Source organism: Podarcis melisellensis, assembly GCF_964234715.1.
Source record: "Podarcis melisellensis genome assembly, chromosome: 5".
NCBI lineage: Eukaryota > Metazoa > Chordata > Lepidosauria > Squamata > Lacertidae > Podarcis > Podarcis melisellensis.
The window spans coordinates 53,060,633-53,075,559 of NC_138537.1; the positions used below are offsets into that span (position 1 = coordinate 53,060,633).

Sequence of the window (14,927 nt, forward strand, 5' to 3'; positions counted from 1 at the left end):
AGTCACTGTTCCGGGTGTGCCTCTTTATTGGAGTGAGACTAGCTGAAAGGAGTGACTCATGTGGCAGGACACAGCAGGCAGCCTATTTTGTGGGTGTGCACAGTTGTAAGATGGAGGGGGGAGGGACAGGAAAGGGATAATGGGCAAACCTGCTGGACAGGTTAACCTAGCAAATGTCTTTTGTTAGGGAAACCAAGGTTGCCATGGGAGCTAAATAGTTAGCAGTTTGCTTCTTCATACAGCAGCGTTCACCAAACTGGCGCACGCCACATAATAACAATAACAATTTATTATTTATATCCCGCCCATCTGGCTGAGTTTCCCCAGCCGCTCCCAATCAAATGTTAAAAACAATACAGCATTAAATATTAAAAACTTCCCTAAACAGGGCTGCCTTCAGATGTCTTTTAAAGATAAGATAGCTGCTTATTTCTTTTTCACATCTGAAAGGAGAGTGTTCCACAGGGTGGGCGCCACTACTGAGAAGGCCTCCTGTCTGGTTCCCTGTAACCTCACTTCTCACAATGAGGGAACTGCCAGAAGGCCCTCGGTGCTGGATCTCAGAGTCCGGGCTGAACGATGGTGGTGGAGACACTCCTTCATGTTTGGAACTATAACTTCCACCAGCCCCAATGGTCCAGGAGAATGGGAGTTGGGTCCAACAGTATCCAGAGAACATTAGGCTGTGATATGGCATCTTTTGAGATTGTTCTGAGACAGCCATTTTGACAAAAGGACACCACCACTAACCAAGGGGAGGGGACTAATTGCCTGTGCAAAAGGATAAGACTGTAGTCACGCTAAGGCTCCATCAGTTCAGATACTTGTGCTCATTGCACAAAGACTAGGGAGAGAGGTTACTTCATGTATTCCTGAAGAGGGCATCTTAATAGGGCTAGAAACAGTGAAGAGAGCTGAGTTTAGGGGTTCTGGAAACATTTCAGGGTGCTAGCTGTCCCACTAGAGATCTGTTGTAGACTTTGCCTTTCTGTTAGGAGTGCTTATGCTGCATCCCTACCTGAAGATTTGTAAATAAGCACCAATATTACAAAACATCAATAAACCTCTGGTGGCCTCCTTCTAAACGGTACACCAAACATCGGTTAATCACTGTACCCCCTGGAGTGTCACTGCTTGGAGAAATAGAGTGTGTGTTAACAGTACTTTTAAGTTCCCCAGAGCCAAAAATGATTTTACTTATTTATTTCTCACAACCACACACTAGGTTTATCTCCTTTCCACACATTTAGGAAAAGCCCTACCTGTTGGACTTCTGCCACAGCAGGATTACAGATGCAGTTTTGCAGCTACATTACAAGGGAGCTATCGCTAGATTAGGATGTACTTAATTATCTTTAAAAAGGAGATAGCTGCTATCCTTCTCGAGTGATTAAAATAAAAAAGGTAATAAGGCGGTTAAGTGCTCAATTAAAGAGATTGGGATATGTGATCCTAGACAGGTAGCGGAAGCTCATCAACATAGTATCATTGTTTCACAGTAAGATCATTCATTTTAATGAAGACCTAACAAAAAGGTTTTATTATTGGTTGGTGTGTTCATATCATCCTGACTTTACAAATTCATGTTCGCATCCTCAAACCAACAGCGGAAATGTCAGGAGGTGCATGGAAGCTGAACCAGAGATACTTGTTCTTTTGTCATGTGACAATCAAATGCTGCAACTACAGCTACCTACATTTGAGTACATCTGAAATCTTACCAGAAAGGTAGCATGCATTTATTCTCAAATGTCACCATAAGTTTATTTGCAGATGTTCTTAAGATTCATCCAGTGCCTGAGAAGACAACACGGGCTGCACATGGCCAGTGTGCCAACTGATAAACACTGCCAGCAACTTGATGATCCTTCACAAACTGCCTGTAGCTCATGGATGGATCCTGGAATCTGCCCATTCATACTGAGCAGCATTACTTTTAAAACAAGCTCTTTCTTCTCTTTCTTTAGAGAGATTAATTTGGAAGTGTTTATTATTCCCAATTCCCAAGCAAAACTACATTGCAGCTGCAGATTTATTGTTCCTTCTACGTCTCTCAAGCACCACCCTTCTCACTAAGCACATGATAAAATATTCAGGCTCTTACTGTACAATATTATCTTAGTATTTGAATACATAAACACAATGCAACCACTTTGGGCAGGAAGATCCAACTGCACCCACACAACCCGGAAGTGGTTTTTGCATTTGTACTCTGTCCCACTGTTAACATTTGTAAGCTACTTGGGGGGATGGGGGACAAAGACCTACCTTTTTACCTGTTACTCTGTAAAGAGTAAACTCTACAGGGCCATGTAGGTAACTATAACATATTAAAATGTATCTCCAAAGTTCTCCAGTTAGCTGAAACTTCATATGATTACATGCATCCCAAGTGGTGAGAGATTTTAGCACATAGCTCTGGTTTGGTTTGAATGAAAGTCACTGGAAAGATGGACCATAAAATGGAAAGGCTCAAAGCATTAACAGACTTGTACCCCCCCTCCTCACTTTGGACTCAGCACAGAGAGCAAGCCTCTGTGTCTTCCACACTAAGACTGGCTCCCACACTATTGTTCTCTTGCACTCACAATGACATTGCCTCCAGCCAGGTGAGGGGGCTGAAAGCATCACTAGCTAGTTGTTTCTAGGCAACACACCTGTCCTTCACCAGCTCATTAGTCACACTACTTAGGGACATGAGTGGCGATGTGGTCTAAACCATTGAGCCTCTTGGGCTTGCTGATCAGCTCGGCGGTTCGAATCCTGATGGAGTGAGCTCCCGTTGCTCTGTCCCAGCTCCTGCCAACCTAGCAGTTCAAAAGCACACCAGTGCAAGTAAATAGGTACCACTGTGGCGGGAAGGTAAACGTCATTTCTGTGTGCTCTGGTTTCCATCACTGTGTCCCATTGTGCCAGAAGCGGTTTAGTCATGCTGGCCACACGACCCAGAAAAGCTGTTTGTGGACAAACACCGGCTCCCTTAGCCTGAAAGCAAGATGAGCGCTTCACCCCATAGTCACCTTTGCCTGGACTTAACCGTCACACCAATAAATGCTTAACAGGCCCACATTGGGTGAAAGATTCCTGCATTGCAGAGGGCTGGACTAGATGATCCTTGTGGTCACCTCTAACTATGATTTTATGACTTGGCTTAAGGCCCCAGATTTGACCACTTAAGCAGCGTCTTCCACTAAAGCAGCAAGAATCCCATTTTAGAGATACAAAACCACAGGCTTGAAAGGGACCCAGTGTGGGTATTCAGAATAATACTTAATCTGTTGTAGCTACTGTACAGCTAAACAATGTACTCCTATCCAGCAGAATTTGAAACTGAAGGTACAAGTAATAAGACAGCATACAAGTTGTCAGAGGGAGGAAGTGCATGCCCTGCCTTCAGCGTTGCTGGTATTTCATCAGCCCACACATTTCCTGTTGGCCAGCAGCTGCCAATGAATCTGGGGGGGAATGTAAAACTCAATTCTACTGCTGTCAGGACCCTGAAATCCGTCTAGTTGTCAATTCAAGAAGAACACAGTGCAAGAGACCAAATACTGTGATGTTTAGTCTTTGTGTGCAGGAATCAGCACAATGAATTAGATGAGATAAGATCAAAATAAGCTTTGTTCTTGGCTGTGTGCACATTACATATATAAGCATGCAGAGGACTGTGCTAAACATTTGGTTGACAGAATTTAGATTCAGATGACAGCTTCGCCCATGAGATGTAACTCTACAAGAATCCTCTGAGAATCATCACCACTTTTTTTTCAGGTATCAGAAATAAATGTTTAATCCTCAGATCTATCTTCTACCCCAGCTGCAGTAGGAAAATATCCTTCACCTGTCCTTGCTCAGCAAGAGAGAGAGAAAAATAGATTGAAGATTGTTTCCTGTCAAGAGATAAGAAGGGTTACATGAGTTAGAACGAAAATAAAACAAAGATGGGAGAGGAGTAAAAGAGACCTTTGCAAAATGATAAAAATGAAAGGGGGGTAATTAGAAGGAAACAACAAAAATAATTACATTTCCTACACAAATTAATTTGTGAGGATGTATGCACCCTACCAGCCAATGTACCAAAACAACCACCATGTTTTCCAGCACTGCAAGGGCATGATGTGACATTGAAGGCAGACATGTTGGCTCAGACATTTAATATGAGGGTTTATAGGAAGATGTTAGGTAATGGAATGAGAGAGAACCATCAGAGGAAGAATGAGCAACAAGCCCATAATAATCTCTAACCAAGCATGTTCATTCAACTCTCATATTACAAATGGGGGTTTTTAAATATATGCTATTTGTATGGAAAATAAATAGACATGAGAAAAAGAAGCCATTTGGCAAAAGAAAGCTTCTTTTCGAAGTAGCAATAATAAATGTTGACTTTCTTGACATGATTGTAAATATTGCTTCCTTAGATTCTTCTGGCTATAATCTTGTTGAGGCACCAATTTTTAATGAAAGTGAAATGGTTCTGCGTTGGTATAATTTTTTATCTTATGAAATATTAAGATGACAGATAGGGCTGCATGGCTCTCGGCATTTTCCTTCCAAACAAAACAATTCTCTTAAAAATGAAACAAAACACATCTCTCTCTTTTTAGTGTGCTTCAGAATTATAAATCTTGCAACTAGTATAAACTTGGACATTTTATGCAATTTTTTCAGGGTATGTTTTAAAGTTCAAGTATGAACATTTTTAACACTGAAATCTAAATAATTAAATCTAGATTATTAAAATAAAGCAACAATAATGGGTTGCCTCCAATGGTGACTTTGCCTAAGTAGAAAGTGCTTTTTCCATGCAAGTCGCCCTCCAAAAACTGTTTCTTATGCTCTGGAACATATCAGGGTCTTATCAATGGTGGCAGTAGGTAAGTGCTTCAATGAAATTTGGGTACCCTGACTTGTTTGACTAGAAGTGCTTACCACTGAGGCAAAACCACAATTGGAGATAGGGAACTGTGTGTTATACAGGGGTTCAGCCTCACTGCCATTTAAAGTATGTCTTCTAACAACTTATAGAATCATATAATAGTCGAGTTCAAAGGGAATACACATTTAACAAATGCATGATCAATTTGCCGCTCTATTAATGTGATTAAGAAGAGCTTCAGATTATTTTTTATCTGTATATGTAGGGTTTGGAATGGTTCTTTCAATGAGAAGCCTTTCATTACCAACCACAAGGCAATCTCAGTTATTTCATTTCATTGAACGCCCATCTGATATGCCACAGAAAATATAATTTGGTAAATAGATTATATTATTGAAAGATAAATAAGTGCATGATCTGAATAGATGACCTACTGTACATTTTAAATTACTGGGATTTACAAGCATGCCACCCAGTTCATGGATATGGCTCAAAGACCCTGTTCTGCTAATAAATATAGGTTCAATCCCTGGTATCTCTAGGTAGATCTGGGAAAGACCTGCTGTCTGAAAAGAGTTGGAAAGCTGCTGTCAGTCAGTGTGAAGACAGACCATAGTGAGATAGATTGAACAATGGTCTGACTTCGTGTAAGGCAGAATTCTGTCCTATTTTCCTAGGTACAACACAAGTATGCATCTTTTATTTCTGATAGTAGCAAACCAAAGCAGAAGCCAAATTTATATTGACCTAAATGTGCAATGCAATCCTATGTATTTTAATTTGGAAGTAAGTCCCACTGAGTATTCAAATATGTATAGAATTTTGCTCTGGTGATTAGATGGATCACTGCCTGTCATGTATGATCTAGTTGTGATTCCTGCACTGAAGGAATCTCTTCCAACTCTACAATTCTATAATTCTATGAAATGAAGTTCAATAATGACAAAGGTAAGGTTCTGCACTTAGGTGGAAATAACCAGCTGCACAAATATAGGATGGGAGACACCTGGCTTGCCAGTAGTACGTGTGAAAAGGGGTCTTCGTAGACCACAAGCCGAATATGAGTCAACAATGTGATGAAGCAGCAAAAAGGCTAATTCTAGTGAGGTATAGTGTCCAGATCAACACATGTAATAGTACCGCTCTATTTTGCATTGGTCAGACCACACCTGGAGTCCTGTGTCCAGTTCTAGGCACCACCATTCAAGAAGGATATTGACAAGTTGGAACACAACATGTGCAGAGGAGGGCAACCAAGTTGACCACAGAACTGTAGAGTTGCAAGAGACCCTAAGGGCCACCTACTTCAGCCCCATGTAATTCAGGGTCTGCCATCTAATTTGAAAGCATACCAGCTCGTTTAGCTTTGCAAATGTGCTAGTAGTTTTATCGCTGCACCACTAGGAGGACCAAGGGTCTAGAAACCAAGTCTTGGAGGAAAGGTTGAGTTGGGTATGTTTAGCCTGGGGTGGGGGGGGGGGAGAGACTCGAGAGGAGATATGAAAGCAATCATCAAGTATCTAAAGGGCTGCCACATGGAAGATGGAGCAAGCTCGTTTCCGCCTGCTCCAATGGCTTCAAGAAAGGAGGTAACGATGACCATTGTGGGGTCCTAGGACAATCCTATGATTTGATGACCTTTCCCCCCTCTGTGGACTCCACGTCCTAAAAGAGCTGGTGAAAGAAGAGAAGCAAGCCAAAAGCAACGATGCTTTCGTTCTGGATGAGTGGCAGACAGCACCGGCCTTTCGTATACTATGTATACACGCCTGGCGAACAGGAGTGTCAGCAGCACTGCCTCCTCGCCTCTCTCTCTGCACAGATCTGTGTCTTTTCCTAGGCCAGCGCGGGCGCCTGTCTCTGCCGAAGCAGCCTCGCCGCTTATCTCCAGGATAAAAACAACCACAAAGAAGGGCCTGGCGGCGGGAGTCACGTGTCCAGCGGGGCTCTCTCTCTCCCCCTCGCGCGCCGGAACCCTCCCGGCCTGAGCGCCGAGCGGCGACAGGGGCGGCAACAGCCCAAGGAGGCGGGCCCAGCCTCCAGGCGGCGGATGTGGTGCGCCGGGCGTGAGCGCGCTCCCGTCACTCTTCTTGGAATTTGGAGGGCTCGCTCGGCTTCTGTGGCCGCGGCGCGCCAAGCGGGGCAGGTCCCTTCGCCGCGCCTCGGAAACCCGGCGGCGGGCTGAGGGGAGGCGAGGCCGCTGCCCCTCGCCTCCCTCCCTCCCCTCTCGGCGCTCTTCTCGCCCCCAGCATGGAGCTCTTCCAAGCCAAGGACCACTACATCCTGCAGCAAGGGGAGCGGGCGCTGTGGTGCAGCCGCGCCGACGGCAGCCTCCAGCTGCGTCCCGGTGAGTCGCGGGGACGGGCAGGCTGGGCAAGGAAAGGGGCGCGCCGCCGCCGCCCGAGGGGCTTCAGTCTCCGGAGTAGCAATTCTCCTCAGGGGAGGAGAAGACTTAAGGTCGGCCGGGCGGAAGGAGCTTTGAGTCCGGGTCGCCCAAGGGCGGCGGGAGGGCGGCGCACCTGCTGCGAGGCGGGCGGGGGGAGATGCTGGGCGCGCGCTCAGGTGAGCGCCAGGTGGAGGGACAGAGGGAGGCAGGCGGCCGAAGGTGAGGGGTCCTCCTGCCGGAGGATTTGTGTATGTGTATGACAGGCTGGGAGGAAAGAGGGAATTGTGGGCAGCGGGGCAGGGAAAAGAGGCGACTCTTGACATCGGATCCACCCGCTTGGTGACCACTTTTACCTTTGGGAGGTTGTGGCTTTCATTATTTGCACCACCTCCTGCCTGACTCGAAGCGGCTTGCAAATAAGAACACGCACAGTCCCCCCCCCCCCCCCACAATATCCTCGCAAACGAACAATATCTATAATAGTTCTTCCTTTCCTCACCTATAAAGTCGGTGACTCAGAGCAAACAGTGAACTCTTCGTGGCCTGATTTGTGTAGGTTTGAATTTCTTTTCCTGGAAGCCCAAAAGCACTCTTAAGTACACGGAGTGTTTTACAATGTAAGTTAGTAGGGAATCCGTGCCCAGCCATAGGTCTGACCCACGGAAAGCAACACACCCCCTCCCCGCCCTCCCAAGATGGTAGAGTTACACCAGTTTTGCATGCCCTTGCACTGCATGGAGTTATTCTGTCGCCCTCAGGATGTATCCTGTGGCTTGCTGTGCCTAGCTGTCTGTGGATTAAAGCATATGGAGATTTCTTTGTGGCTTGTGTATCCCAGACCAGTGTATTACCTGCCTTTTTAATTGTCTGGGTGGGTCAGACAGTGACTAATGCCTCATTGTAAGAGGGGCTGATGCCCACCACATTAAAAGTGGTGGTGGTGCAAATGCTCCTTAAGGCCCTCTCTGGATCCAGAGGTACTGGACAACTGATGCAAATATTTCACTTTTTTTAAGGCAAGGCGATCAAGGTGGTGTTCAATTGCATTTGTTCTTGGATGAAACCGATTTTCTAGACCCAGCCCAATCTGGCTTCTGACCTGAGTATGACATTGAGTTTACCTTGCGGAGTATGCATTACTGGAAGAGAGAAGATGGGGGCATGCTACCCTGTTTATTCTCACCAAACCCTCCATAGCTTTTGATATCACAGACCATGATATTGTAGAGTGACCATGAACTGGGCACTATACTACAGTAGTTCCATTCTTACTCTAAGAAAACAGCATTGGGAGACTTTTGCTTGTCCCCATGATATTTTTGCTGTGGGGTGCCACATGTTTTTGTTTTGTCCTTGGTGCTGTTTAACTACTGGGAGGTGTCATTTGAATATTGGGAGTGCAGGGACTTCAGTATACTGATACCCAGTATTGTCTCCATTCCTCTTAAATGACATTGGCTCAACCAATGTCTCAAGGCTATGATGGGCAGGATGAGATCCAATAAACTGAAGCTGAATCAGAGCAAAATGAAGGTGCTGTGGGTTCATGGTTCTTAGGCTCAAGAATATGGTCTGTTTTGGATAGGGCAGCACTCCCCTTGAAAGCGCAGGTTCATAGTCTGGGCGTGCTTCTGGATTCCAAGCTGTCACTGGATGTGAAAGTAGCCTTGATGGTGCCTATTCCCACTTCCGGCTGATTTGCCAGCTGTAGATGTTCCTGAACCAGGAAGGCTTGTCCTTCGTTTTCATCACTCTAATAGCCTCCTGTATAGACTACTGCAATGCCCTTTATGTGAGACTTCCCTTGAAAATGTTGCAGCTCAGTTGTTGGGTGCGGCCTGACAGTATCATATGGCTCCAATCCTGAAGGCATTGTGCTGGCTGCCAGAATGTTACCAAGCCCAATTCAAGGTCTAAACAACCTGGGGCCTACATTCTTGTCAGAATATGTTTCCTGATGCCTGCCACCCTGAGCTTTAAGATCTGCTGAAGAGTCCTGGCTTATAGTCCTGCCAGCCAGTGGGCCAAGCAAGACAGTGACATGAGACAGGGAATTCTCAGTGGCATCACTCCATTTATGGAACTCTCCCCAAATTAAGATACAACAGGCACACACATATAGATGAAAGGCAAAAATGCATTTGTTTGTGAAGGCCTTTGGAACCTTTCTGTTTGGTTCTGTATTTTATATTTTGTTATATTTTGTTGTAAGCTGCCTGCCCTATGCTCCAGTCTGGAGGAAGGGTGGAGTATGAAAACTTAGAGATAAATAAACAAGAGGCACATTGTAAACTTTTGAAAGGGCAGGCTGTTTAGATGGTTCAGTGAAGAGCCACACAGAATGAGCTAAAATTTTGCTTAACCAAATTGAGAAAGGAGTGTGTGGGCTGAGGGTTTGCTGGAGTTAGCTAGGATAGAGATTTTTTAAAAGCAAGTTGATGGGAGTGCAGCACCTTGTAGAGTAGAGAATATACCTGGGATTTATGAAAGTACTGTATACTGGTCCAATTTTTGACAGTTGGTGGTGGATAAGCCTGCTGAAGAAGGAAGTGTGTAGGAAGGTGGTGATCTCATCTGGTGATGCACACAAGGTGGAGGATGACTGGGGAAGCAGAACAAATGAATTATAGAATTATAGAGTTGGAAGGGACTGTGAGGGTCATCTAGTCCAACCCACTGCAATTCACCCTGCCAAGAGTAAGTAGGAGCATGTCAGATTTAGTATGAAAGTGCCCCTCCCCTCTTTAGACTTCTTAGAATGTGCAAGCCTTAAAAGATTAGATGTCTGGTAATGGATTTTTTTTTTTTTGCTTCCTCTGTGCTATACAGTGGTACCTTGGGTTACATACACTTCAGGTTACACACTCCGCTAACCCAGAAATAGTGCTTCAGGTTAAGAACTTTGCTTCAGGATGACAACAGAAATCGTGCTCCGGTGGCGCGGCAGCAGCGGGAGACCCCATTAGCTAAAGTGGTGCTTCAGGTTAAGAACAGTTTCAGGTTAAGAACGGACCTTCGGAACGAATTAAGTACTTAACCCATGGTACCACTGTACTTCAGATAATTGTAACTCAAGTTGTCTCATGTTTTAAAGTGGAATCAATTACAGTTCACTGACACCACCTTCCAAATGCAATAAGGTGCTTGGTATGTTGTAATTTCTCCTTTGTTTAGCACATTGTAGGAATTTAACATTTACTTTTGAATGCTTTAGGAAGATTCAAAGTAGCTGTGTTGTGTGTGTTTGTAATACAACCTTCCCCAACCTGGTTCCCACCAGAGGTTTTGGGCTAAAACTCCACAATATGTCTGTGCTACCTGGGGCTAATGGAAGTTGTAAGCCAAAATATTGTGGTGGCACAACTTTGGGTAAGGCTGCTATAGGGAGACTTTACTGCTGATTTGCCAGGAATTTTTGACATTAGAGGGTGTAACTATAGCTTATATGGAAATGACTATGCACTTGTTTTTGTATTGCTCATGTGTAAAGTGATTTCTTGCTTCACTTGCAGTCTTTTCACATGTTTTGTTAACGCTCATTTGATTTGCTCAGTTTGTGCCCTAATGAACCTATTGAATGATATCAAAGTATTGTCATAGCATTTTGTTTGCTCGGTGCATTTTTTAGAGCAAGGGTGGCAGAACCTTTTTTAGCCCAAGAGCAGCATACATTTGTGGAAACCTGAGAGGCTGCATTCCATTGGTGGTTGAGGCAAAAATCAAAAGTGAGTGAGACAAAAATCAAAATTGGGTTCTATCTTTGTTATAACACACACACACACACACACACACACACACACACACAGCATCTTAAATCCAACCAGACAAAAAACATGTTAATTTATTTTCCCCCTCTGCTTGACCCCTCCCCCCAACAAAGTTCTTACTAATGTTCTTCTTTTTTTCCAAAAGATGTGAAATGATGAGGGTGAGTGGTTGTCAAGATTCCTCCAGATATTGCTACACTGACTGGCAATGTCTGTCCAGAGTTTCAGATACTATCTGGAGACACTAGGGATTGAACCTGGGACCTTCACACAAACCTTTGCTCCACTACTGAGCTATTATCTTTGCACTTACATGCCTAAGGGGCTTTTCCTGACATTGCACTGACCTTTATGGGAACCTCTAGAGTAGCAATACTTTTTCAAGACCCTACACTTTTTGGGTAAGCTAGAATTTGCTGTCACCAGGATACCCCCTTCACTCATTCCTGACTTTGTACTGTAAAAGTTGGGGAGATAAAGCCTTTTAGTTTAGGTTTTTGAGGCCCTGGGTGTGGTTTGCTTGAGGATGATCCCTGCTACCCATCCCTCCTGCAGCTCCAATATTGAGAGGAAGTATGGGGCTTTTCATGCTCAAAAGAGGATAGCCTCACACTTGCCATGATGAGCAAACGTGTAGAACCCTGTTCTACTTAACAGTTTTCTCAAGTGCAACACAAATGTTAAGTCACCATTCCATTCTGCAACTGAGATCTGGGAAAGAGAGCGATGGCCCACCTACTGCAGTCACCTTGAGACTTGAGCTCTGCATAGCGTCAGATGAGACCTTGTCCTCACCATTGGGATAGTACCTGGAAGGGTTCTTTTCAGAAGCAGTATTTGCTGGCTAGCCAGATTTGTGGAACTCTTGAATGAGAACAAAGGAATATTTTTCCCTGTATGCTTTTATGTTGCTTATCAAAGTACATGATGTTTTGAAAAAGGAATAGCGGAGCTGCTGAAGGATACATTCATTATCTTTCTTTGTCTCCCTTTTGCAAAGAACTAGTCTTGTGAGATGGCAATTAGAGTATATTTCCCATTGATTATATAGAAAGTAACATGCTGGCCATGGGAAATTAGCAACCAACAGTTCTCATTGATTTGCAGTTTCATGAAGTTATGTATCCTGGTATCACAAAGACTACTAATAAAATACAGGTAAAATTACGTAGTCCTATATGAGCTACTCCCATACAATCATGTACTTACTGAGTATTAAGCTATATATATAGTCAGCATTTGATTACAGCTTAGCATTGATCACACTGAGATTGACCCTGGAATGAAAAGTAAACCACCGAGTATTCTGTACTAATCACATAACACAAGGAGAATACTATACCTAGTATGAAGAATACAGTTAGACTATTAAGGTAATGGATATGTTAGTGTCTCTTGTTTACTGTATCTTTGATGCCATATGTGTGTGCTGCATCCATCCATAAACAAAATGGCAGCTGTAAGAGTTTGTGTGAATCTTATAATCATAAATATAGTCTTCTTTTCTTACATAATCCAGAAGATGATGCATGTGCAAGTATAGACGTATAATAATGCATGTACGATATAGGCTTTTATGTTCCTGTGAGTTCCACCATTTTTACATTGTTTTCACTGCCATTGTTACCCGTAGCATTTCTAAGTTGAGGTGCTCTAAGCATTTTGTCAATGACTAAGTTGTTCTGCCATAATTTGAAGAAAAATATTGTCTGCACCTGTTTCAGTCTGTGTTCAGGTTTTGTTTTGGGACAGAATCTGTCTTGGCCACTTTTATGGATGACCTTGAGGGAGTGCAGTTCTGCTACTTTTATTGGATCTTTCAGTAGATTCTGATACCATTGACCATAGCATCCTTTTGGTCTAAGTGTGTGGGATGTGAGTGAGAGGCACTCTGTAGGAGCCAGTGTCCAGTTTGGGGGTATTCCTGGGTCATCTTTGTTTCTGGAAGCCCAAGTGGCAACAGTGACTGGAATTCCTTTTGTCAGCTTTGGCTGGTATGCTGGCTGCGACTGTTCCTGCACAGACATAGCCTTTCCACAGTGACTTGTGCGTGGTAACTTTTTGATCTAACTACTGTAATGCCTAGGGACGCTGGTGGCACTGGGGTCTAAACCACAGAGCCTAGGGCTTGCCGATCAGAAGGTCGGTGGTTCAAATCCCTGTGACGGAGTGAGCTCCCGATGCTTGGTCCCTGCTCCTGCCCACCTAGCAGTTCGAAAGCACGTCATAGTGCAAGTAGATAAATAGGTACCACTCCGGCAGGAAGGTAAACGGCGTTTCTGTGTGCGGCTCTGGTTTGCTAGAAGCAGCTTAGTCATGCTGGCCACATGACCCGGAAGCTGTACGCCGGCTTCCTCAGCCAGTAAAGTGAGATGAGCGCCGCAACCCCAGAGTTGTTTGTGACTGGACCTAACGGTCAGTTTGGGTGTAATGCCTTCTATGTGAGGTGGCCCTTGAGGCTGGTTTGGAGACTGTGGCTGGTGCAACATGCGCTGACTGGGGTACCAACTGTGCACACATTATACTAGTTCTTAAAGAATTGCACCAGCTGCCAATAAGCTGGTTCATGGAGCTGTAGCTCAGTGTTAGAGCATCTGCTTTACATGCAGAAGTCCCTGGTATCTTCTGGCAAGGCCAGGAATGATTCCCATCTGAAACCCTGAAAAGCCACTGCCAGTCAGTGTAGACAGTACTGAGCTAGATGGACCAATGAATCTCAGGCAGTATAAAGCAACTTTCTGGTGCCACAACTAGTAGAGGTTCAACTGATGGGGAAGCATTTTCTGTAACAGCAGCCTTTCATGGAATACCCTGCCTTTTGACCTTAGGCAGGAGCTATTTTTAATGTTATTTCAGTGCCTTCTTTAAAACATATTTATTTAACCAGGCTTTTGCTTCTGTTTAATTCCCATTTGGTTCTTTTCATTCTGCCTGACTTGCAGCTGGATTTGGTTATCATACTGTTGTATTGTGTTTTTAAATGTGTACACCACTCACCACCTCAAGACCTTGGTGTACACGTTTAAAAACACCAATTTAGGAGAATTCCTCCTAAACTGTAGCAATTCATATTACAGGCTGTGATCACATTCTTAAATCACTGCCATGTCAAAGTCCTCCCTTCCTTGCTGAAAACTGCACATTGGAGAGAGAATAGGATTAGGATAAAATTTCCTTCCTTGTGTGTAGTCTAAAATGGCACTTTGTTAAGATATTGCTGACTTTGTAGAATGGATCTCACTGTGCAGTCCCATGTATGCTTACTCCAAAGTAGGCCCCACTAAATTCATTGCGGCTTACTCTCAGGGAAGCATATAGGATTGCAGCTTTAGTTTCTATAGGGTGCAAAGTGATGTCTTCTTCTAGAATTGTCCACTAATATATTTCCCTGAGGGTATTGCTGGGCACAGTGTCATTGAGTCACATGACTTCTTGTATGTGTCCCTGACATCAGGCCTAGTATTGGATTCCCACCCCCCTCATTTTGTTGATTGTGTTTTACTATATTCACAGTCCTTATCCTTTGACCCTCTAACAGCATGCCTGGTGGACTGACTTTTCAGTGGGTGTGATGAGAAGGACAATAGTTACTGCTGTATAAGGCTCTGATTTACAAAGGTGATCGATTTAACTTAATATACCTGTTCAGATGGGGATATCTATCTATGGACTAATACTGTATTGTCTTCTGCATGCCTCCAAAAGCCTGAATTTGTAAAAGTATTGCTAGCCCTCTTTTTGTGCTGTGTTAAATGATAATACAGTGTTTGGCAAAACTGTAAGGAAAGAATATATGATGACTGTGCTTAGTAACATGCAAGGTTACTGTTATAATTGTCAGAAACCCTACTTATGCTTAAGTGAGAGTCCAAATGGCTTATTGCATATAGGTGCC

At 44.0% G+C, this 14,927-nt stretch overlaps 1 protein-coding gene across 2 annotated transcripts in view; it reads left to right on the forward strand.

The window, feature by feature from the left end:
* The first annotated feature begins 6,919 nt into the window (after window positions 1-6,919).
* INPP5F (inositol polyphosphate-5-phosphatase F) overlaps window positions 6,920-14,927 on the forward strand; it is a 38,373-nt gene continuing 30,365 nt past the window's right edge. The window contains exon 1 of one of the 2 annotated variants that reach the window (XM_081912632.1): window positions 6,920-7,226. In XM_081912632.1, coding sequence (XP_081768758.1) covers window positions 7,130-7,226 — 97 coding nt within the window. In that variant the 5' untranslated portion in view covers window positions 6,920-7,129. Of the gene's footprint in view, window positions 7,227-14,624; window positions 14,651-14,927 lie in introns of those variants that run through there. The other variant, XM_081912633.1, reaches the window with a different exon arrangement.